The 25,723-nt window shown below is 43.6% G+C and overlaps 1 protein-coding gene across 4 annotated transcripts in view; it reads right to left on the bottom strand.

Annotated features, from left to right (window-relative positions):
* The window catches only part of GPATCH1 (G-patch domain containing 1), a 55,673-nt gene extending 30,919 nt beyond the window's left edge, over positions 1-24,754 (bottom strand). Inside the window, exons 1-9 of one of the 4 annotated variants that reach the window (XM_086351763.1) lie at positions 24,657-24,754; positions 19,159-19,215; positions 17,532-17,666; positions 8,213-8,298; positions 6,402-6,562; positions 4,141-4,238; positions 3,222-3,280; positions 2,245-2,487; positions 876-1,023 (exon numbers count right to left, since the gene is read on the bottom strand). In XM_086351763.1, the coding sequence (XP_086207889.1) occupies positions 876-1,023; positions 2,245-2,487; positions 3,222-3,280; positions 4,141-4,238; positions 6,402-6,562; positions 8,213-8,224 (721 nt within the window). In that variant the 5' untranslated portion in view covers positions 8,225-8,298; positions 17,532-17,666; positions 19,159-19,215; positions 24,657-24,754. The remainder of the gene's footprint in view (positions 1-875; positions 1,024-2,244; positions 2,488-3,221; positions 3,281-4,140; positions 4,239-6,401; positions 6,563-8,212; positions 8,299-17,531; positions 17,667-19,158; positions 19,216-24,656) is intronic. The other 3 variants (XM_086351761.1, XM_086351760.1, XM_086351762.1) reach the window with 3 other exon arrangements.
* Between the last annotated feature and the right edge of the window lie 969 nt (positions 24,755-25,723).

The following is a 25,723-nucleotide window of genomic DNA, read 5'->3' as shown; positions in this document are numbered from 1 at the left end:
TAAGTGGTTGTTATAGAAGGTGTCATTTATTCACCATTTATTCTTTGCGGCAGGTACTATGCCAAACCTGTGATGCCATTTAATCCTTACAATGGCCTCAGAGTGGATTTTACCCTCACTTTACAAATGGTTATAAGACTCATGCAGGTGGGCAGAAGAGAGCTGTGACTCAAATTTAGGTCTGATTGAGGAGAGAGACAGGATTCAAATACAATTCTGACTGGATTCAAATCCCATGTCATTAAAACCTACTGACTCCTCCCTACACCTTCTCTGGAAAGAAAAACTGAAATCCTACTTAGATCCATAGAGTCTGAATCACTATAGACTCTGACTTGAAATTCCAGGTGTACAGAGAGAAGTCCATCTCTGAGCTCAACAAGAGCCCCTAAGAGCCAGATACACAAGTGAAGAGATGGGCTGGGCACCAATCTCCATCTTGCTGCAGGCTCTCTGGACAGACCACGTGGTCCCCACACCTGGCTTCCTAACCGGTTTCTTGAGTTGGCCTCCTTTGGCCACCTGCCCAGTTCCTTGAGCTGGGAGTACTACCCTCTGACCAAGTGTCAGCTCTGACTTGCAACATGAGCCAGCACCTGTCCACATACTTGCTCCTTTCCTGACTCAGGCCCCTTCCTCCTCCCCACTTGACCTTGCCTTGACAGCTGGCTCTGGCCTTGAACAGGTCTAAATCCCACTTCTGTCTTACTTCCCACCGCGGGCCTGTCTTCTCCCCACTGTGTTTCTCACTCGGCATCTTTGACCAATGACTTCCTGCTCCACAGAGGCTGACCCTCCAGTATCGATTGTGCAATCCCTTCTTCCTGAGGTCCTGACACTTGGTCCTACCATCAGCTGTGGGCCCATGGAATTACCTTTCTGACTTTTATACTGCCTGGGTGCTGTCCAGCCATACAGTCCGTCCCCGGGCTCCTCATCCTTCAAAACAGTATCATACTTGGATAGAGTTTCTGTGGCATAGATATCGTCATCTTCCTCTTCCAGGGCACCTACACCAAAAGCCTTTAAAAACAGAATTTCACACTGAGCAATTTCAGGTTTTTAGTGTATGCCTGCATTGAAGGATGAAGCTACTATAAGGATATGACTGATCAGACCACATTAGCACTTGGAGATCACCAAGACAGAAGCGAATGGGAGCCCCAGATTAACACATGGATCCTGGCCTTTTGGAAAACAATGACCAGAGGGGAATGTCCCGCCTCCTGTGCTGCAACTATCCTCCAGGCTCAGCAGCAGCCATGGTCAGGGTCCCAGTGCAGGAAGAGAAGTGGAGAACAAACCCAAGCAGCAGTACAGCAGGGGAAATGAGACCTCCAAAAGGAAAAAGGAAGAATGTTCATCTACTGAGGCCAGGGTTGGTGACCAGGGTCTAAAGACCACTGCTACTCAAAAGGCTGCCAAAGGAACTCCTAATCTTTGTAGGAAATGGCCAAGAACAAGTATCACTTTGTGATTAAGGATTGGGTAAAAAAAAAAAAAAAAAAACATGTATAGGAAAGAAAAGGATCTCTGAGTCGATTTGAGAGAACAGGCAATCAGGAAAAGCTCTCCATCTCCTCAAAGGTCAAAACCAAGTCTCCCAAGTAAACCCTACACCCAAGTTCCTGACTTAGGGCTTGCAGCACTGGGAAAGAGTCAGAGAGGTAGTAAAACGTGGACCTGAATTTGGAGAGGCAAACTGTGATTCAACTATTAATTAAATCAAAGAGGTAAGTGTGGTTTTCTGCTCAGCCCAGCAGGGGTATGGGAAAGCAGGTCTCACACCTAGAAATGTGCAAACTCCACCAAGAACATTAGGTCACAGGATGACGTATTCAAATCAGGAGGGTATGTTTTAAATATCTTCAGACAAGCTCTTAAGGAAAATACAAACCCTTTAAGATCTTCATTTAGTCAATCAATAATGAGTGCTCACCATGGGGCAAGGGCTTCGAAGGTGGCACTAGTGATAAGGAACCTACCTGCCAATGTAGGAGACATAAGAAATGTGGGTTCAGTCCCTGGGTTGGGAAGATCCCCTGGAGGAGGGCATGGCAACCCACTCTGGTATTCATGTCTGGAGAATCCCATGGACAGAAGAGCTTGGTGGGCTGTAGTCCATGGAGTCGCAAAGGATTGGACATGACTGAGGCAACCTCGCAAGCATTCACATGCATGCTGCTGTATGACAATTCTTCTTTGTCAATGATTCCCTGTCTATAAAACAGAAAACACTTTTACCTGGCCTGAAATTCCCAGTTTTCTTCCTTTATTCACACCAATGTCTCCAAGAAGATCGCCGGTCTCTTCGGGTCCCCCACTAAAAAGATTAAAATGTTCTCCTGAGGTTCCAAACAGCGCTTGGTGAGGATCCAGGCCCTTGTAAGCCAGTCCGTGTACATTATCTTTGGGTGTGAAATCCACGGGTGTGACATCCTTGGGTGCAAAGGTCACATTTTCTGGCAAGTAGTCATCATCTTCATCCTATTTTCAGCGTTTAAAAAGTGGAATGCAAGTGAGTCACTGCTTGGCGTAAAGCCTGTAAAATACCATTTTCAAATGCCATGATTCATTCCCCAGACAAGAGTAATCATACTTTCGTTTCTGCTATCACAGATCACTAAATCAGGTCCCCAAACAAGTGACACTAACACAAACAACTCCATACTTTGGAACCTTTTTTTTTTTTTAAGTTGAAGTACAGTTGATTTACAATGTTACGTTAGTTCCAGGTATACAATAAAGTGATTCAGTTTAATAACATATATCGTTTTCAGATTTCTTTTGCATTATAGGTTATTTCAAGATACTGAATACAGTTCCCTGTGCTATACACTAGGTCCTTATTGTGAGCAACTAAGCACACACACACACACACACACACACAGTGTATATATTTTAATCTCAAACTCCCAATTTATCTCTCCCCCTTGGCCTCATCACTCTCTCCTTTGCTAACCATAAGCTTGTTTTCTATATCTGTGAGCCTATTTCTGACAAACAATTCCACTTTAAGAATCTGAACAGACTGGGGGCATCAGTGGGGTTGGCATGCTGTTGAATGCATTATCTGGCATAATGAGGACAGTTTTAGGGTATGGGTATTTCCCTGTAATAGGATAGGACTGATTTCTAAAATTTTCTGACCTTAAATTTCACATTCATAAAATAACAGGTGCTAGTGTGCCAAACTGAAGGTCAATTGTTCTATACAATACCTCAGATCCTTCAGAGCCTCCAGGGGGTAATGCACAACCATAGATTTTTACTCCAGGATCTATCAAAGAGATTTCAAATGCATTAGCCAGGCGTGACTAGAAATATAGAAAGCTGATTCACTGACACACTTCAGAGGAAGATGGCTGAGCCTGTAAAAGGTGCTCCAGCTTTAGCGTCGGGCACTCGTCACTCAGGTATTCCACCAGCTCCTGCCCCACCTGCACTCTGGCGACAACGCACACAGTGACGAGCCACTACCGCCCAGAGCCACGGGGAACCGGAAGGAAAGCACTGCTTCCTCCCAGAGTTCACAGTCTGGCTGGGGAGACCACAGGACAGGAATAAACAGAAAATAACCATGTTAAGCTCCAACACTGTTTTGGTAAAGGTAGGAAACAAGAACTTTCCTAGGCTGCTGGTGGGAATGTAAAATAGTACAATGTATCTCGCATTACAGGTGAAAAACCTTAAAATATGTGCACATCACTTGACCCAGCAATCTTATTGCTAGAAACAGATAGTCATCAAAAATGCATGCTGTAGGGGACTTCCCTGGTGGCCCAATGGCTAAGATTCCACACTCCCAATGCAGGGGGCCTGGGTTCAATCCCTGGTCATGACATTAGATTAATACACACCATAACTTAAGAGTTCATAGGTCCCAACTAAAGATCCCACATGCTGCAATGAAGAGCAAATATCCCGAGTGCCGTGGCTAAGACCCAGCACAGCCCAATAAATAAATAAATACACAATTTCAAAAAAAAAAAAAGTCTGCATGGCACAACTAAGAGTTTGCATGCCACAAATGAGGCAGCAAGGATCAAAGATCCCACATGCCGCAACTGGGACCTGGCACAGCCAAGTAAATATTTTTTAAAAGTATGCTGCAGAATTGATGGTAATCAATATACATACCAGGTTTCTGTCGGCGTGGTCTTCTCTTTACTCGAGGACCAATTCCTTGTCCTTCCTTCCAACCCATTTTTCTTAGCAATTCAAAACCAACAGATAATCTAGGATATCAAGGTACCAACAATGAACTTTTTAAAACACCAAGGAACAGCAGGAAACAAGCAACTCATGTATCTGCCATGCCTGAGCCCTTCTCCCATCCCTGTTAGGACTGCATGGCCCTGCTGTTCTCACTACAGCTGACTGACCTTGGGGAAGTCCATCAGATGCCTCCTCTCCCAGGGCTTTGGGACAGGCACACAGATGCCAAGCATGTGGCCTGGGAAGACATGATGGTCTGAGGTTGCCAAATCAGGCCACATGCCCAGGAGCAGAACAAGGAGGTATGCAAAATGGGAGGGTAGAATGAGGAGAGACTCCTTAAAATTGTGAGGCAGGGGGTCAGAGGGAAGCTGCACCAGCTCCTAATAGCTCTGCAGCCTCCAGTAACACAGCCAGTGGCTAGAGTTCTAGAGTATGCCATGTAGTAACAGCACAAGGTCCTTTTAGCAAAACCCCCTTTTGTACTCAAGCTGGGCTAAGAGGGCTTCTCCTACTTGCAGCCAAATTAACCTTAATTAAGATTCAGTTCAGTTCAGTCACTCCGTCGTGTCTGACTCTTTGCGACACCATGAATCGCAGCACGCCAGGCCTCCCTGTCCATCACCAACCCCCGGAGTTCACTCAGACTCACATCCATCGAGTCAGTGATGCCATCCAGCCATCTCATCCTCTGTCATCCCCTTCTCCTCCTGCCCCCAAATCCCTCCCAGCATCAGGGTCTTTTCCAATGAGTCAACTCTTCGCATGAGATGGCCAAAGTACTGGAGTTTCAGCTTTAGCATCATTCCTTCCAAAGAAATCCCAGGGCTGATCTCCTTCAGAATGGACTGGTTGCATCTCCTTGCAGTCCAAGGGACTCTCATGCAAAATGCCAGGCTGGATAAATCACAAGCTGGAATCAAGACTGCCAGGAGAAATATCAACAGCCTCAGACATGCAGATGATACCACATTAATGGCAGAAAGTGAAAAGGAACTAAAGAGCCTCTTGATGAGGGTGAAAGAGGAGAGTGAAAAAGCTGGCTTAAAATTCAACATTCAAAAAATGAAGATCATGGTGGCCAGTCCTATCACCTCATGGCAGATAGATGGGGAAAATGTGGAAACAGTCTCAGATTTCATTTTCTTGGGATCCAAAATCAATGCGGACGGTGACTGCAGCCATGAAATTAAAAGATGCTTGCTCCTTGGAAGAAAAGCTATGACCAACCTAGACAGTGTATTTAAAAGAGCCATCACTTTGCCAACAAAGGTCCATCTAGTCAAAGCTATGATTTTTCCAATAGTCATGTATGGATGTGAGTGTTAGACCATAAAGAAGGCTGAGCACCAAAAAATTGATGCTTTCGAACTGTGGCGCTGGAGAAGACTCTTGAGAGTCCCTTGGACAGCAAGGAAACCAAACCAGTCAATCCTAAGGGAAATCAATCCTGAATATCCTTTGGAAGGACTGGTGCTAAAGCTGAAGCTCCAATACTCTGGCCGCATGATACAAAGAGCCAACTCACTGGAAAAGACTGAGGGCAAGAGGAGAAGGTGAGTAACAGAGGATGAGATGGCTGGAAGGCATCACTGACTCAATGGACGTGAGTTTGAGCAAACTCAGGGAGATAGTGAAGGACAGGGAAGCCTGGCGTGCTGCAGTTCATGGGGTTGCAAAGGGCTGGACATGACTGAGCGACTAAACAACAAGATTATCATACATAGGCAAGGCAGTGACGCCAAGATCAGAGAAGTCAGAATTAAATTCTTCTAGGGGTGTCCCCGGTGGTCCAGCAGCTAGGACTCTGAGCTCCCGATGCAGGGGACTGGTTTCCAACCCTGGTTAGGGAACGAGATCACACATGCCACAACCAAAGATCCCACAGTGAGTGTGTGAAAGTCGCCCAGTCGTGTCCTACTCTTTGTGACCCCATGGACTATGCTGTCCATGGCATTCTTCAGGCCAGAATACTGGAGTGGGTAGCCTTTCCCTTCTCCAGGGGATCTTCTCAACCCAGGGATCGAACCCAGGTCTCCTGCATTGCAGGGGGATTCTCTACCAGCTGATCCCACAAGCTGCAACTAAAAGAGCCTGCATGTCAAGATCAAGGGTCCTGGAAGCCTCAACCAAGACCCACTGCAGCCACATAAATGGATTAATTACAAAAAAATCCTTCTTACTTCGCTGGTGTTATCAGGTCATCAAGCAAAGTGGCTCCAGGAATAGGGGCAGTAGCCGCTGCTAACTGCCGGGCCTTTTCTCGTATCCGATCTTTGGTTTTAGAAGCAAAATCATCTGTGGTAACGATTGATTTAGGTGCTATCCCAAATTCACTAAGATCCTTAAAAAAAAAAAAAAAGACAAGCAGAATTACTCACATTATTTGGAAAGTAATTAAGTATGATACATCACATGGCTTTATTTCTCTGAAAAAAAAAAAAAGTTAAAACTACGAAACTGAGTTAAGGATCAGCAGAGAAGCTGATTTTCACAGTGATTTTGGATAAGTTAAGGCCAGCGGCCAACAACAAAGTTGCTTGACAGTGGCTGCTCAGTGAAGCCACTAGAGGCAATGCCATGCTAGGAAGACAGGAAGTAAGGGCTGTATTGTTTGTTCTTCTTGGACAATATCTCAAAGGTCAGTGTGAAGAGGGTAATTTTAGAGTCGCAGTCAACAAGTATTCAGGAGCACCTCTGTGCCAGGCTTAGTGTTAGGAGCTTTTGCATTTAGTGAAGCAGTTACCGTCGGCAGCCTGTCCAACAACCAAGGCCCTTTCCTCTTTCCCCATGCCCTGAGGCTGTCCAGGCACCAGCCTTGCTCTGAGCCACCGTGCACTTCAGGATTGGTGTCTCTGGTGGGGTACGGAGGGTTCAGGAGATGGGCAGTGGTTCATGTCTTATCTAAGCCAGGCATTCTGATCCCATTTTCCCTGCCAGGGACTGCTTTAAGAATGGGTATAAGAGAATTCACCAGGGCAGATGTGAGGGAAAACCACCAGATGGTTTCTTTGCTCTCAAGAAAAGATTCCAAGAAGAAAGTCCTCCTTCCACTGGGTAATGTCATCACAAATGTGCCACCTCGAACTACCACAGCCACCTCACAACGGCAAAGAGAGCTCATGTAAGGACAAGCTGACGTGCAGAAGATTACTATGAACCTGGGACCCTGCTGACATCCAGACTTGTTTCATTAGATAGGCTTCCTCATAGATTATGCAGGTCAAACAGGAAAAGGGCCACCCCTGGCCTTTCACCTGCAGCCTAAAGCATGCCCATATAAGCACTTTACTTAATCTTTATTCCAAATGAACCCATGAATAGGTTTTAAAGAACAGGTTTAATTTTACAAGAAAACAGAGCCCAACCTTTGGGCTGCAGGACCACTTTAGAACCCCCCACTGTTTACCCTAAGAAGCTGGCGGTCTTGGTCGCTTTAATGAGACAGGCAAATGTCTGCGTGGGACTTCCTTTCACTCCTTTCTCCAGTCATTTACTCCTCCTTAAACAGCAGTATGGCATCACCAACTCAATGGACATGAGTTTGGGTGAACTCTGGGAGTTAGTGATAGACAGGGAGGCCTGGCGTGCTGCGGTTCATGGGGTCACAAAGAGTCGGACACAACTGAGCGACTAAACTGAACTGAACTGAAACAGCAGTATGTGTTTTAAGAGTCGCTGTGGAAGGCTATGGACTCAGCTCAGCAGACGTTGCACTTTTGGGGCAATTGGGGCATTTTCAAGTAAATTTGCCAATATATGACCTTCTGCTTACACTCTTGACTTTAGAAACTGGCACTAGCCTGTTCAGGCAGTACACCAATGAATGAGAATCCATTCACATACAGGGCACTATAAAGTCAAAATACCGAAAAGATAAAATCTTACAAAGAGGAGATCATACACTGGACGTTCTAGGAAGAGAGAAGGTGCTACAGCAACCACCCACCCACATCCCACTGGCAAAGTGGTGGTTATAGTTCTGCACACCCACCTCTTCATCCATAAAATCTTCGGGACCAAGAACAGACTTGTCTGCTCTGTTCTGTCGTGAAGACACGAAGGAAGAGGGTGTCCATCCTTGAAAGAAAAGAGTTTAGAACATTATAATCATAGATGGTATCTTGGTTTATGACTAAATAACACATATGACGGAGAAGGCAATGGCACCCCACTCCAGTACTCTTGCCTGGAAAATCCCATGGACGGAGGAGCCTGGTGGGCTGCAGTCCATGGGGTCGCTAAGAGTCGGACACGACTGAGCGACTTCACTTTCACTTTTCACTTTCATGCATTGGAGAAGGAAATGGCAACCCACTCCAGTGTTCTTGCCTGGAGAATCCCAGGGACGGGGGAGCCTGGTGGGCTGCTGTCTATGGGGTCGCACAGAGTCGGACACGACTGAAGTGACTTAGCAGCAGCAACACATATGGAATTGAAACCTCCAATAACTACAAATTCTCAGTGACTTCTCAGCTCACTGCTTACATAGACACAATTAGGCCACATAAACTTATTAATTTCCAAGTGCCCTGTTGTCAGAACTTAGGGGATACAGTGAGAAATTCTTCTTTCCCCAGAAGAATTTGCAACCAAGAGAAATCAAATTATACACCGAAACTTAAACAGTGGGTTGGACACAACTGAGTGACTGAACTGAACTGAGACGATTGAACAGAGAGAACTCCAAGGACTTAGAGGAACATGGAGCCACAACATGGCAGGAGCCTGGGTTCCTGAGCCAGCAATTCAAAAGGAGGCTCCCAGAAGAGTCATCAGAGCGAAAACACACACTCCCTTACTCTCTTATGTGCAGGAACCCTTCGTCTTTGAGTCCTCAGCTCAGAGCTCTGTGCCTGGAGCACAGCGGGATCATCGGACTACCTGATGGTTGAGTGGATGAAAAGCTGCATGGATAAAGAGCATTCGGGCCCTGAGCCTTTGGAGTGGGAGCACTGATTCCAAGATCTTAGACTACCAGGGAACTAACCCTAGAGAATATCAAACAGTGAGAACTCACACAAAGGAAACCACTTGAATACAAGAGCTGGCATCACCCAACCTCCAGTAGCACCCTGTGCAGAACGCCTCATCTAAACAACAAACAAAACAAAAATACAAACCCGATCATCAGCAGACAGGATTACCACCTCCCTCAGCCTTGGCCATCAGAGAAAAAACAAACAAAAACTCAGCACAGATCTCACCCTATACAAGCTTACACAAACCACTGGACAAACCTTAGGAGGGCAGAAACCAAAAGGAAGAAAGAATTCAACCTTGAAGCCTGGGAAAAGGAGACCTCAAACACAATAAGTTTAAAAAAATAATAATGAAAAGGCAGAGAAATACTATACAAATGAAGGAACAAACTAGAAACACAGAAATCCAAATAAATGAAGAGGAAATAGGCAAACTATCCGAAAAAGAATTCAGAATAACGACAGTAAAGATGATCAAAAACCTTGAAAACAAAACGGAGAAAATGCAAGAATCAATTAACAAAGACCTAGAAGAATTAAAGAATAAACATGCAGAAACAAACAACACAATTATTGAAATTAAAAATACTCTAGAAGGAATCAATAGCAGAATATCTGAAGCAGAAGGACAAATTGGTGAGCTGGAAGATAAAATGGTGGAAATAATTTCTGAAGAACAGAATAAAGTAAAAAGAATAAAAAGAACTGAGGACAGTCTCAGAGACCTCTGCAACAATATCAAATACACCAACATTCGAATTACAGGGGTCCCAGAAGAAGAAGAGGAAAAGAAAGGGTATGAGAAAAATTTCAAAGAGATTATAGTTGAAAAATTTCCCAACATGGAAAAGGAAAGAGTCAGTCAAATCCAAGAAGCACAAAGAGTCCCATACAGGATAAACCCAAGGAGAAACACACCAAGACACATACTAATCAAACTAACAAAGACTAAACACAAAGAAAGAATATTAAAACCAGCAAGGGAGAAGCAACAAGTAACATACAAGGGAAACCCATACTCTTAACAGCTGATCTTTCAGCAGAAACTCTGCAGGCTAGAAGGGAATGGCAGGATATTTTTAAAGTACTGAAAGGGAAAAATCTACCACCAAGATTACTGTACCTGGCAAGGATCTCATTCAAAATTGATGGAGAAATAAAAAGCTTTTCAGACAAGCAGAAGTTAAGAGAACTCAGTACCACCAAACCAGCTTTACAACAAATGTTAAACGGACTTATATAGTCAAGAAATACAAGAGAAGAAAAAAGATCTACAAAATCAACCCCAAACAATTAAGAAAATGGCAATCAGAACATATATATCAATAATTACTTTCAATGTAAATGGATTAAAAGCTCCAACCAAAAGACACAGACTGGCTGAATGGATACAAAATCAGGACCCATATATATGCTGTCTATAAGAAACCCACTTCAGACCTCAAGACACATATAGACTGAAAGTGAGAGGATAGAAAAAATATATTCCATGCAAATGGGAAGCAAAGAAAGCTGGAGTAGCAATCCTCATATCAGACAAAATAGACCTTAAAATAAAGAAGATTACAAGAGATAAGGAAGGACACTAAATAAATAATGATCAAGGGATATAAGAGGAAAACATAATAATTGTAAATATCTATGCACCCAACATAGAAGCACCTCAGTACATAAGACAAACACTAATAGACATAAAAGCAGAAATTTATAGTAACACAATAATAGTAGGAGACTTTAACACCCCACTCACGCCAATGGACAGATCATCAAAACAGAAAATTAATAAGGAAACACAAGTCTTAAATGATACATTAGATGAGACAGATCTCATTGATATCTTCATGACATTCCATCCCAATGCAGAAGAATACACCTTCTTCTCAAGTGCATATGGAACATTTTCCAGGAGACATCATCACATCGTGGGTCACAAATCAAACCTCAGTAAGTTTAAGAAAAGTGAAATCATATCAAGCATCTTCTCCAACCACAACACTATGAGACTAGATATCAATTACAAGAAAAAAACTGTAAGAAACACAAACATATGGAGATTAAATAACACATTTCTAAGGAACCAGCAGGTTACTGAAGAAATCAAAAGGGAAATAAAAAAATTTCTAGAAACAAATGACAATGAAGACAGGACAACTCAAAACCTATAGGATGCAGGAAAAGCAGTTCTAAGAGGAACTGCTACTGCTGCTGCTAAGTCGCTTCAGTCGTGTCCGACTCTGTGCGACCCCACAGACGGCAGCCCACCAGGCTCCCCTGTCCCTGGGATTCTCCAGGCAAGAACACTGGAGTGGGTTGCCATTTCCTTCTCCAATGCATGAAAGTGAAAAATGAAAGTGAAGTCGCTCAGTCGTATCCGACTCTTAGCGACCCCACGGACAGCAGCCCACCAGGCTCCTCCGTCCATGGGATTTTCCAGGCAAGAGTACTGGAGTGGAGTGCCATTGAAAGTTCATAGCAAAACAATCCTACCTCGAGAAACAAGAAAAACATTAAATAGACAATCTAACTTTACACCTAAAACAACTGGAAAAAGAAGAACAAAAAACACCCAAAATTAGTAGAAGGAGAGAAATCATAAAGGTCGAAGCAAAAATAAATTTAAAAGAAATGAAAGAAACAATAGTAAAGATTAATAAAACTAAAAGCTGATTCTTTGAGATGATAAACAAAATTGACAAACCTTTAGCCAGACTCATCAAGAAAAAAAGAGAGAAGAATCACATCAACAAAATTAGAAATGAAAAAGGAGAGGTTACAACAGACAATGCAGAAATACAAAGTATTATCAGAGACTACTATGAACAACAATATGGCAATAAAATGGATAACCTGGAAGAAATGGACAGATACTTAGAAAAGGTCAATCTTCCAAGACTGAACCAGGAAGAAATAAAAATTATGAACAACACAATTACAAGCACTGAAATTGAAGCTGTGATCAAAAATCTCCTAAAAAACAAAAGCCCTGGACCAGATGGCTTCACAGGAGAATTCTATCAAACATTTATAGAAAAGCTGATGCCTATCCTTCTAAAACTCTTTCAAAAGATTGCAGAGTAAGGAACACTTCCAAACTCATTCTACAAGGCCACCATCACCCTGATACCAAAATCAGACAAAGACAACACAATAAAAGAAAAGTACAGGCCAATATCACTGATAAACACAAATGCAAAAATCCTCAACAAAATTGTAGCAAACAGAATTCAGCAACACATCAAAAAAGCTCATACACCATGATCGAGTTGGGTTTATTCCAGGAATGCAAGGATTCTTCAATATACACAAATCAATCAGTGTGACACACCATACTAACAAAGTGAAAGATAAAAACCATGTGATCATCTCAATAGATGCAGAAAAAGCCTCTGACAAAATTCAGCACCCATTTATGATTAAAACTCTTCAAAAAATGGGCATAGAACGAACCTATCTCAACATAGTAAAGGCCATATATGATAGGCCTACAGCAAACATTATACTCAATGGTGAAAAACTGAAAGCATTCCCCCTAAGATCAGGAACAAGACAAGGGTGTCCACTTTCACCACTATTATTCAACGTAGTTCTGGAAGTCCTAGCTACAGCAATCAGAGAAGAAAAAGAAATAAAAGGAATCCAGATCGGAAAAGAAGTAAAGCTCTCACTGTTTGCAGATGACACGATGCTGTACACAGACAACCCTAAAGATAGTATCAGAAAATTACTAGAGCTAGTCAGGGAATTTAGCAAAGTTGCAGGATACAAAATCAATACACAGAAATCACTTGCATTTCTATATACTAACAATGAAAAATCAGAAAGAAAAATTAAGGAATCAATCCCATTTACCATTTCAACAAAAAGAATTAAATATCTAGGAATAAACTTGCCTAAGGAGACAAAAGAACTGTACACAGAAAATTATAAGACACTGATGAAAGAAATCAAAGACAACATAAACAGATAGATATTCCATGTTCCTGGATAGGAAGAATCAATATTGTGAAAATGACTATACTACCAAATGCAATCTACAGATTCAGTGTGATCCCTATCAAACTACCAATGGCATTTTTCACAGAACTAGAACAAAAAATTTCACAATTCATAAGGAAATACAAAGGACCTCAAATAGCCAAAGCAGTCTTGAGAAAGAAGAATGGAGCTGGAGGAATCAACCTTCCTGACTATTATACTACAACCTTCCCGATTATACTACAAAGCTACAGTCATTAACGCAGTATGGTACTGGCACAAAAACAGAAATCTAGACCAACAGAACAAGACAGAAAGCCCAGAAATAAACCCATGCACCAATGGGTGCCTTATTTTTGACAAAGAAGGCAAGAATATACAATGGAGCAAAGGCAGCCTTTTCAATAAATGGCGCTGGGAAAACTGGACAGCTACGTGTAAAAGAATGAAATTAGAACACTTTCTAACACCATACACAAAGATAAACTCAAAATGGATTAAAGACCTAAATGTAAGACCTGAAATGATAAAACTCTTAGAGGAAAACATAGGCAGAACACTCGATGACATAAATCAAAGCAAGATCCTCTATGACCTACCTCCTAGAGTAACGGAAATAAAAACCAAAGTAAACAAGTGGGACCTGATTAAACTTAAAAGCTTTTGCACAGCAAAGGAAACCATAAGCAAGGTGAAAAGACAACCCTCAGAATGGGAGAAAATAGCAAATGAAACAACAGACAAAGGATAAATTTCCAACATATACAAGCAGCTCATACAACTCAATGCCAGAAAAACAACCCAATCAAAAAGTGGGAAAAAGACCTAAACAGACATTTCTCCAAAAAAGACATACAGGTGGCTGACAAACACATGAAAAGATGCTCAACATCGCTCATTATTAGAGAAATGCAAATCAAAACCACAATGAGATATCACCTCACACTGGTCAGAATGGCCATCATCAAAAAGTCTACAAACAATAAATGCTTGAGAGGGTGTGAAGAAAAGGGAAAGCTTTTGCACTGCTGGTGGGAATGTAAACTGATGCAGTCACTGTGGAAGACAGTATGGAGATTCCTTAAAATACTAGGAATAAAACCACCATATGACCCAGCAATCCCACTCCTAGGCATATACCCTGAGGAAACCAAAATTCAAAAAGACACATATACCCCCATTGTTCATTGCAGCACTATTTACAGTAGCCAGAACATGGAGGCAACCTAGATGTCCATCGACAGATGCATGGATAAAGAAGTTGTGGTACATATACACAATGGAATATTACTCAGCCATAAAAACAAATGCATTTGAGTCAGTTCTGATGAGGTGGATGAACCTAGAACCTATTATACAGAGTGAAGTGAGTCAGAAAGAGAAAGAGAAAAAATCGTATTCTAATGCAGATATATGGAATCTAGAGAAATGATACTGAAGAATTTATTTACAGGGCAGCAATGGAGAAACAGACATAGAGAAGAGACTTATGGACATGGGGAGAGGGGAGGAGAGGGTGAGATGTATGGAAAGAGTAACATGGAAACTTACATTACCATACATAAAATAGATAGCCAAAGGGAATTTGCTGTATGGCTCAGGAAACTCAAACAGGGGCTCTGCGTCAACCTAGAGGGGTGGGATGGGGCAGGAGATGGGAGGGAGGTTCAAAAGGGAGGGGATATATGTATACCTATGGCTTATTCATGTTGAGGTCTGACAGAAAACAACAAAATTCTGTAAAACAATTATCCTTCAATAAAAAAATAAATTAAAAAAAAACAAAGTTGGAGGATGTGAAGCGCACGGTGGACCTGAGCAGCCACCTGGCCAAGGTGACGGCCGAGGTGGTCCTGGCGCACGCGGGCAGCGGCTCCTCGCCCCGCGCCGCCTCCTTAAAAAAAAAAACAAAAAAAAAACACAAAGTTAAACAGTGAAAGGAACCCAACTAGATCTGAGAAGAAAGATGTAAGATCACCTTAAAAGGAAGGACATCTCTGAGACCACCAGGATAGCAAAATACACTAATATATCAAGGGGCTTCCCTGGTGGCTCAGCAGTAAAGAATCTGCCTGCAATTCAGGAGCCGCAGGAGACACGGGTACAATCCCTGGGTTGGGAAGATCCCCTGGAGGAAAGCATGGCAACCCACTCCGGTATTCTTGCCTGGAGAATTGTGTGGACAGAGGAGCCAGGCAGGCTACAGTCCATTGGGTTGCAAAGAGTCAGACACGACTGAAGCAACTTAACACACACACACTAACATATCAAAGAAACACTACGTCAGGTGCACTAGTCAGCCATGAAAGGATGCAACCTGGTTAGTCTAAGGGTGGGTTTCCCTGGTGGCTCAGACAGTAAAGAATCCGCTGGCAGTGCGGGAGACCTGGGCTCAATCCCTGGGTTGGGGTGATCCCTTGGAGGGGGAAATGGCAACCCACTCCATCATTCTTGCCTGGAGAAGCCCATGGACAGAGGAGTCTGGCGGGGTATAGTCCATGGGGTCGCAAAGAGTCAGACACGACTGAGCAAGCTAGCATAGCACAGTCTAAGGTCAGCAATGGCCATCCATACCAGGCCCCCAACTCCATCAAATTCCTGAGTCCTATAACTAACACCCCTGTTCCCCACTCATGGTTACCAAGGCTGTGCCGTGCCTGCAGAGAGAAATTGCACTGGAGGTCAAATTTATCCATAACCCTCTAAGATAAACTGTTTTAATTTTCTCTCACGTCCTTTCTGACTTCCTGCCAGAGTCTTGAGGAGCTGAGGAGTATGGAGCAGACCTATACCCAATATGTGGGTGGAGCAGGCTTCCAGGACAATTTGGGAGGAACTCCAGGAGAGTGAAGATCAGCTCTCCCAGGGAATACACTGGGCCGGGCAGCTTCCCCATTTTGGATTCCTACAGTCTTTGCCCTGTAGCTGCACAGTGCTTGAATCTGTCACTCCCAAAGGTAAGGAGATATTCCATTGTATTAACATATCACAGTCTATCTGTGAAGACTAATCATTTGAGCTGGTCTTACTTTTTAATTATAATATACATACAGCCATAATTATAGCCATCAGCAGTGTACTCGTATATTTCTTTCTTCACCAGCCCTACTGCCATTTTTAACATTTTATAAATATGCTTCTTTAATAGTGCCTTAGTTATTTAATTTTGCTTTTCATAACAATAAAGCTGAACATTCTATGTAGCATTTCTGGAGTAAACTGTTCAAATACTTTGATCATTTGCTCACTGAATTGATCTTTATACATTCTTGATATTGAACTTTAAACCATCTTATTTACCCTAATTATTTTTCTTACCTGCTTTCTACCTTCCACTTTCTTGTATTGTTTTCCATCTTTATTTTACTATCATTGTTATGTATGACTAATTTTTTAAAAAAATCTATGACAGATTTGGCTCATCTTGTCCTTAATAATTGCTAGGTGAGTTAACCAGTCATTTTAATTCATATTTGATATACGTAAGTCATTTTCTTTCAGTTTCTCTGTTAAAACATTTTTTAAAAACATACATTAAACAGTACAGAATTTACGATGTTGCATAATGTAAAAAATTTGGTTGATTTTTCTTTTCTCCAGGTGGACAACATGTACTAACAGGTGATACTGTGGACCCCAGGGTCAAGACCTGCAGTGTCTTCACCCACAGAATAGCTGTGACACCTGCCCTCCTTAGGCACTGAGTCATGTGAGGTGATGGTGCCGAGTGACTGCATGAGAGCCCTGCCCAAGGTGAGACAGAGTAGAAACCAGAAGTCACCATCATCATTTAATCACCTGGTTACGTGGTGCTGTGCTAAGTCACTCAGTCGTGTCTGACTCTCTGTGACCCCATGGACCGTAGCCCACCAAGCTCCTCTGTCCATGGGATTCTCCAGGCAAGAATACTGGAGTGGGTTGCCGTTTCCTCCTCCAGGGGATCTTCCCGACCCAGGGATTGAACCCTCATCTCTTAGGTCTCCTGTATTGGCAGGTGGGTTCTTTACCAGTAGTGCCACCTGGGAAGTCCAGTTATCTGGTTAGGATGTATCTTTTTTTTTTTAAGTCAAACCTTCAGGTTGTAATCAATAAACAACATACAAGTTCACTCTGGAAACATCCAAAGAACACAAACGACTACAGTATACTGACTGGGTTGGCCAATGCCTTTCCATTACACTGTGCGGGAAAACCCAAACAAACTTTTCAGCTAACCCTATACTAACATATTTTTTAAAGTTTTTTTATAGGGAGCATTGCTGGGGGTGGGGGTGAGGGGGGCAGAGGAGTGAAAATCTTATTATATTTCAATCACTTGCTTTAGCCATATAGTAGCTGTAATTAAGAAAATCCTACCTTCTTTTGAGCCAACAGTGTTGAAGTAACCAGCAGAGAAACCTCCACTAAAGGCTCCATGAAATCGTTTATACCTTCCTTTTTCATCTCTGACGGTCTGATCCTGGAGAGGAATCGGCTTCTTTGGTCTCTCACCTGAAAAAGAAAAAAAAATTTTTTTTGAATGAGAGAGAAGGCGGTGGAAGGTTATAGAGGATTTAGGGCAAAGATCACTGTTTCCTTTATTTATTTTTTGGCCACGCCACACAGTTCACAGAAGTTCAGTCCCCTGACCAGGGATCCAACCCAGGTCCCCCACAGTGGAAGCACTGAGTACTACCCACTGGACTGCCAGAGAAGTCCGAAAGATCATTTCTTTAAACATAATGAATTGTTCACTTCTTGTAGTTTCAAATATAATTCAAGTTGCTTTTCCTAGATTTTAATAGAGTGTGTAGCTTAGGAAACAATATATTTTATCAATTAAAACAATATATTTAATATTTTATATATATTTTCTTTATAGTTCTAAGAAAAATTCTAGATATCTCTTTTAATATTTATATTAGAAATATGTTTTAACAAAAGTGGCCTGATTTTCCCACTAAGTTCCATTATGAAACTGAATCACACTGGGGCGAGGGTTCCAGCCCATGGAGGTGAAACATGCTGGCAGTCAGGCAGGCAAGCTGCTGGAGTGGCCCAGGGCGTGCAGAGAAGCACTTCTACATCTCTTCTGGAAATTCATGGTATCCCTGAGTCCAGAATTTTCCCACTGATATTGCCCATTTTCCCCAAAGCTTAAGTTTCCTTATTTCTGGAACTCTCTTGATTCCACAGTTTTATTGTTGTTGTTTAGTTGCTAAGTTGTGTCTAACTCTTTGCAACCCCATGGACTACAGTTACTGTTCTTTAAATGTATTACTTTTCCTACTTTGTCGGAAAGGGCTGACTTGTTAAATCATACAAACTAGTGAGTGAGTGTTAGTAGCTCAGTCGTGTCGGACTCTTTGGAACCCCATGGTAGCCCACCAGGCTCCTCTGTCCATGGGATTCTCCAGGCAAGAATCCTGGAGTGGGTAGCCATTCCCTTCTCCGGGGGATCTTCCCAACCCAGGGATCAAACCTGGGTCTCCTGCATTGCAGGCAGATTCTTCACCGTCTGAACCACCAAGGAAGTCCAACAAAATATTACACAAACAAAAAAGGAATTTAAAACATTTTAGCCTTTGGGCTTCTCTGGCTTAAGCCCAGTGGTTAAGACTCTGGGCTTCCATCACAGGGGCACAGGCTTGATCCCCGATCAGGGAACTAAGATCCCACATAACATATGTGTTTGTGTGCTTAGTCTCTCAGTTGTGTCTAACTCTTTATGACCCCATGGACTGTAGCCCACCAGGCTCCTCAGTCCATGATTTTCAGCCAAAAAAACCCAAACAAACAAAAATTTCAGCCTCACCTATGAATTCCCTATGTTTAAAGTTTCAGGTACCACAGTACAAAGTACTGCCTAATTTTATCAATTCCAATGAAAATGTCTGTATCTATTGAAAATTAAAAGTAACCATCAAGTTATTTTCAAACATTCAATTCAGAAAGCAAGTTACATAGTAGTTAAGTGCTCCAAGTGGAGTCACAGCAAGCCCACCTTTACTAGCACTGCGATTCTGGTCATCTTAACCTCTCTGTGCCTCAACTTCCTCATCTGTAAAATAGAGATGACACTAATAGCAACATCTGTTTCATTGAGTCGTTATGCAAATTATATCAGAAAATGCATGTAAAGCGCTTGGTAAAAAGAGGGACACACAAATAAATACCTTTAAAGTACCAGCATCTATTGCTATTGGTAGTAGTCAAGGCTACGGTCTTTCCAGCAGACATGTACAGATGTGCAAGCTGGACAGTAAAGAAGACAGAGCACCGAAGAATTGATGCTTTCGAATTGTGGTGCTGGAGAAGACTCTTGAGAGTCCCTTGGAAAGCAAACCAGTCATTCTTAAAAGAAATCAACCTTGAATACTCCTTTGAAGGACTGATGCTGAAGCTGAAGCTACAATATTTTGACACCTGATGCAAACAGCTGACTCATTGTAAAAGATCCTGATGCTAGGAAAGATTGAAGGCAGAAGGAGAAGAGGGTGACAGAGGATGAAACAGTTGGATAGCATCACCAATTCAATGGAGATGAACTTGGGCAAACTCTGGGAGATGGTGAGGGAGAGGGAAGCCTAGCAAGCTGCATGCAGTCCATGGGATCTCAAAGAGTCGGACACAACTTGGTGACCAACAAAGTAGTAGCACATACAGTAGGTAAGACATGTCCTAAGGCCCTTGGGCACCTGTGACTGCAATAATTAAGCCAGTCACTACTTCTGGATAATGGAACAAAAAGTAAGCAAATGTTTAGCCTCATAGTCCTAAATTCTTACTTGTAGCTTATGGAGGCTTTAGGTCATTTCTAGAAATATAACCTACCCTCCTACTTGCTAGGTTTGTGACCTTAGGCAAGTTTCTTGATTTCTCTAAGCCTCAGTCTCCACGACTACAAAATCAGGGTAATAACTGAACCACCTTGTAGAATGGTGCTAAGGATTAAAAACCACATGTGAGGAGCTGAGCACAGTCACTGGCCATAGCAAAGCTTGGTTAGTATAAGTTAGAAAGTTCATTTCATTCTCAAGAACTGAATCACAACTTGGGTCCCCCAGTCCACGATTTTCACCATTTCTTAGAAATGCAGCCCACATGCTCCATTACTGCACGCACACCTGGCACAATTCCAGGCTAAGTTGGAGTGGCGCATCCGTGCTGGATAATTCCTAGGTAGGTGGGACTGACTTGTACACCATAGCTCGGTTAGCAGCATCCCTAGCCTGTAACACTAGATGCCAGTAACACCCCTGTCCCAATAAAGCATGACAACCAAAAATGTCTCCAGACATTGCCAAAACTCCCTTGGGGGGCAAATTCATCCCTAGTGGTGAACCACCGGGTTAAGGCAAGAGAGGACAGGTCCCACCAACTCAAGGTTCTGTCTTGCTTGGTTCTCCGGGTACCCTGAGCTGAAAATGGAGATGAGATTGGTCGACAACTAAGCAGAACCCAGCAGCATATGCTGGGGGCCACGCAGTGTGGGAGCCCCTGGGCTCCATGGGGCTCCTGAGCGAGAGGCACCACCTCTAATCACAGCACAAGAAAACTCCAGGGGGAAGTGGCATTTTAGGGAGGTCTATGATAATTATCACTACCAATAATAACTACTCCTTTCCTTTCACACATATTATCTCGTTTATCATACCCTGATAAGGATACTCTGATTAAAGAAGTGCCTTAAGTTCCACAACCAATAAGCACAGAACTGAAATCAGATTTCAACACAAGTCAGGGACGCAACCCATTCTGTCCTTTACTTGACCCCCCCAGGAGTTTACTGAGGGTCTTCCGGAGGAAGCAGGTCTGTTCTAGACCTGGGTGTGGAAAACTAAACACAGTTCCACTCCTGTTCCCAGGGCACTCAGAGTCCAGCAGAGGAGACCTGCGTATATAGGAACTGCTCTGACAATGTGCAAGGCCCACAACATCAGAGTCACCCAGAGGCATTCATGCCATCAGTAAACAGTAAACAGAAGGTCTAAAAGGGGAAGGTAAGATGTTAGAGAAAGTCATACAGTCTGACTGGAAGGAAGCCATGGAATATGGAACCAGAAGAGCAGATGGGGGCTTCCCTGGTAGTCCAGTGGTTAAGAATCTGCCTGACAATGCAGGGGACATGCGTTCGATCCCTGCTCCAGGAATATCCCACATGCTGTGGGGCAGCTGAACCCTTGCAACACAACTACTGAGCCCATGCTCTAGAGCCTGTGCTCTGCAACAAGAAGCCACCACAATGAGAAGCCCCTGCACAGCAACAAAGAGTAGCCCCTGCTCGCTGCAACTAGAGAAAGCCTGCACACAGCAATGAAGACCCAGAACAGCCAAAACTAAATAAACACATACATAAGAAGGACAGATGGTGCAGCAGCCATGGAACACAGCGCTGCAGGGTCCAGGTATGTCCTGTGGCTGACTGGGAGTTAAAGACAGTTTTAAGTGGGAGAATCACAGCACCAAGGAAGAAGAAAATGGTCCTAAATTAATCTGAGTGCAGGATGAGCTGGAGATGAGAAGCCAAGTGAACGTATCTAAGATAAGATAAGCCCCAAGGCCCCTTTCTTCCAGGCCAGAGCACCTATGTGTCTAAGAGTCTGTGTATACAGATCAGTCATTGTCTCTTTTTTTTTTTTTTGAAGGTTCTGTTTCTTTTTTTCAATTGGAGTATAATTGCTTTACAATGTTGTGTTAGTTTCTGTTGCACAACAATGTGAATCAGCTATTTATATATATGTGTGTGTGTGTATATATATATCCCTCCCAAGCCCCCATCCCAACTCTCTAGGTCATCACAGAGCACTGAGCTAAGCTCCACTGTCTTTTAAGATTTTTTTTTAATGTGGATCATGTTTTAAGTCTTTATTGAATTTGTTACAATATTGCTTGTTTTATGTCTTGGTTTTTTGGCCCCAAGGCACGTCGAGTCTTAGCTCTCTGACCAGGGATCAAACCCACACCCCCTGCATTGGAACGTGAAGTCTTTTAATCACTGGACCATCAGGGAATCCCTTCACTGTCTCTTAACCAATAAAACTTTCTGTCATGGCCAGCAACTTTAATTAAGTAATAGTCTCTCCTCTACCAATGTTTGTCTAACCTGTCACTAAAGTTTCAAAGCAGGAGGTAAAAGTGGTTATTGGTCTAGTATGTTACATTGTAAAAGGTAGTCAGAGTCTGTTTTAACTTCAAAATGCTTAGGTAACGATGAATCAGTCCTCAAAAACTTCTAGTGATGAGAAGATAAAACATGATTTTAGGCCAGGAAATAAAAAGTTCACTCTACTTCAAAAGACTGGCTAGACCATTAGGCTTCATTCCAGATTCTGTACACCATCAATACAGGAAGAATTAGAAAAATGTAGATCAAATAGTTGATGACTTACAATGTCATTTCACAAGGAAACAACCATGAACAGAAATATAGAAATGACCCAAACTCCTTCCTGACAGGCTATAATAACCTCCACCCATGCGTGTTTAACCCTTCCTCATTCTGCATACCTAAATTCCAACCAGTTTTCAGGGGGTCCTATCCTGCCTTCTCAGGTTTCCCTGTTAGCTTGTGTAGGTTATTTCTTCTCTACTTGACATACTTTAGCGCTTGTGAATCACATACTTTTGTTTTCAACTAGATTTGAAACTTCTTGAATCAAGTATCTTTGTCAATAAATTCCTTGGGATCATGGGATGATGTGTTTGCCGATACAGCTACTGTGATCTCATGTGTGTATGTGTTCATGCTAAGTCAGTCATGTCCGATTCTTGCTGACCCTATGAACTATAGCCCGCCAGGTTCCTCTGTCCATGGGATTCTCCAGGCAAGAATACTGGAGGGGGTAGCCATTCCCTTCTTCAGGGGATCTTCTCGACCCAGGGATAGAACCCACACCTTCTGCCACTCCTGAATTGCTGTTAGACTCTTTACCACTGAGCCACTGTGGAGACCCCAAGCAATCTGAGATTGTATTAAAGAAATACAGCCTAAAATAAAGGACTCACCTAGTGATGGCCCCACTTAACCCACACTCTGGTCCCATACTTGGAGAAAAGCTTTGACAAATTAGGGTTGAGGGGACTTTAAACTGAATTTATTAGAGAACTGAGTGTGGTACAGAGATGTCTTAGAGGAAATGCAAGTAAAGTTAAGTCGCTCAGTTGTGTCTGACTCTTTGTGACCCCATAGACTGTAGCCTACCCGGCTCCTCCCATGGGATTTTCCAGGCAAGAGTACTGGAGCGGGTTACCATTTCCTTCTCCAGAGGATCTTCCCCACCCAGGGATCGAACCCGGGTCTTCAGCATTGTAGGCAGACACTTAACCGTCTGAGCCACCAGGAAAGCATAGGAAATGCAAAGGGTGTCTTTAAATACATAAGAAGCTTTCAGGAGACTAGCATTTCTTTGTCTTTTGTACTCAGAGAATAGATACAGGGCCAGCATCTGGCAGAAGTTTCTAATGGTTTGAACTGTTTGTAGGGAATAAGAGGGTCATCAGTGGCTATGTCCCAGAAGTACAAACAAGCTGACAGGATGTGGTCAGGGTGGGAAAAAAGGAGTCTGCAAATAACTCCTTGCCCACCATATTTCCTTTGCCTTCCTCCACCGGGCTAGCACTGCCATCAGTCCTAACTGGCTAGTCAATACATAATTTACTGAACAAATCAAGTCATGAAGTGGATTAGACCAGAAACATGGAAGAGAATCTTGCTTCATCTTGCTCTCACCCCTACATTCCACGAGCAAGTTCGCGGTCAGCTCTGCTTTCAAAGTACTCTCAACTCACCACTACTTACCGCCGCCACCATCATCGCCCTAATTTTGTTAATCTCCCTGCTTCGCTCCTGCCCACCCCCAACCGGCCTATTCACAAAATCAAGGATAGAATAAACCTAAAAACATACATCCCTCCTTTGTGTAACCCCTCCCCCATGACTCTTCTACACTTAGTATTAAAATCTAAATTCCCTGACCACACCAAGTAAGGTTCAACCCCCACCTCCTCCTCTGAGATCATCTTCTGCCAGCCTCGCCCGGGTGCTGTATGCTCCACCCACAACAGTCCGGCCTGTTCCTCAATTTGCCAAACTGGCTCCGACTTCAGAGCCTTTGCACTTGCTGTTCGCCTTGCCTAAAATGCTCTTCACCCAAATCTTTGTACCGCTGCTTCCTTTCTCTGTTTCAGGTCTGAACTCAAACGTCCTGTCCTAGGAAAAACATCGCCTGACCACCGCTGCTTCCCTAACTCGGCTCTCACACCAACCTATCTGTCATCTTTCTGTTTCCCATCCCTCCGGGCCTTTCATCCGTCCCTCCAAAACATAAGCACCCCGAAAGCACAGTGCACGCCTTTCTGGTCGCTGTTCCCAGAGCCCGTAGCACGCAACCCTTTTCCCCAGTGCCAGAAAAGGTCTGGCACAGGGTTGAGTGTTTTGGCCCCGAACCCTGGACCCCCAGCCTGTTTGCCAGAGGCCCTGGGGACGAATCTAGCCCGCACCTTCTTCCAGCGGCTCCAGGCCAGTCCCATAGCTGACCAAATCCTCGTCGCTGTCACTGTCCAGCGCCGCCATACTGCTCCCTTCCGGACTCCGCCCCCTTGCTACGGCGGCCTCAAGCAGCCAAATATTTTCCGCGCTTTCTTCTCTGCGAACCGCTAAGAGTTCTAAGCGCGAGTCGTGAAAAGTGCTGACCCCTCCAGGCAAGCTTCTTTCTTGGGATCTGCGCCTAGTGGTTCTCAAACCCGTTTTGTTAGAGGCAGACCCCCGCAGGAGTTGCCGCGGAGGCTTTGGCTGCCACGACGGCCCATCCTAACTGCACCACGTGCCGGTCTGGAGGAGGCGCCTGGGAGAGAGTCGAACGCACCCGGCTGTCCGACTGCTGGTTCTCCAGGAAATCTGCGCACCTCCACACCCCTCCTCAAACCGGTCCAGACCCTTCCCCAACTTCACCTGCTGGCAGACTCTGCTCTCCTCAGTGCTACCACTGTCAATGTGCGGGGAATTTGCCTCTACCCCGACACATGCGCGCGCTATCTGAATATAAAGCCCTTGTTGCTTTAGCCGCTTAGTCGTGTTCCACTCTTTGCCAACCCACGGACTATAGCCTGCCAGGCTCCTCTTTCCGTATAACACCCTTAGGGTTAGTAAGTGTAGTCCCCTTCCAGACCTCTGAAAGGATTCACAGGCAGGGGGTACCCTGATGCCCACGGGGAAGGTAGTTTGGGGCAACACTTGGTCAAAGAGAAAAAAAAAAAAAGAGAGAGAGAGAGATCAAAAGAAAAGGAGAAAAAAGGTGGGGGGCGTAGATGTGGAGCCCTATACCAAGGCCACAGATGCGAAGCCCTGCACCAATCTCATCTCCAGATCTGAGCCTCATAGCAACCGTTGCCATGAGTCTCCCTGTTCTAAACCAGCCTACTCCCTGACCTCATACTAGATAAAAATACCCACCCTATACCACTCTAACAAGTCACCTAATGCCACCCTCCAAACGGGAGTTTTCTTTGTTTTGATGCTATAAAAATGGGCCACTATTCCACCAACCCTTGTCTCTCCAGCCGTCTGC

Source organism: Bos grunniens, chromosome 18 (assembly GCF_055505025.1).
Source record: "Bos grunniens cultivar Pamir isolate PY7600 chromosome 18, Bosgru_T2T1.0, whole genome shotgun sequence".
In the NCBI taxonomy this organism is placed as follows: domain Eukaryota; kingdom Metazoa; phylum Chordata; class Mammalia; order Artiodactyla; family Bovidae; genus Bos; species Bos grunniens.
This window is presented reverse-complemented; position numbering and strand designations above follow the sequence as displayed.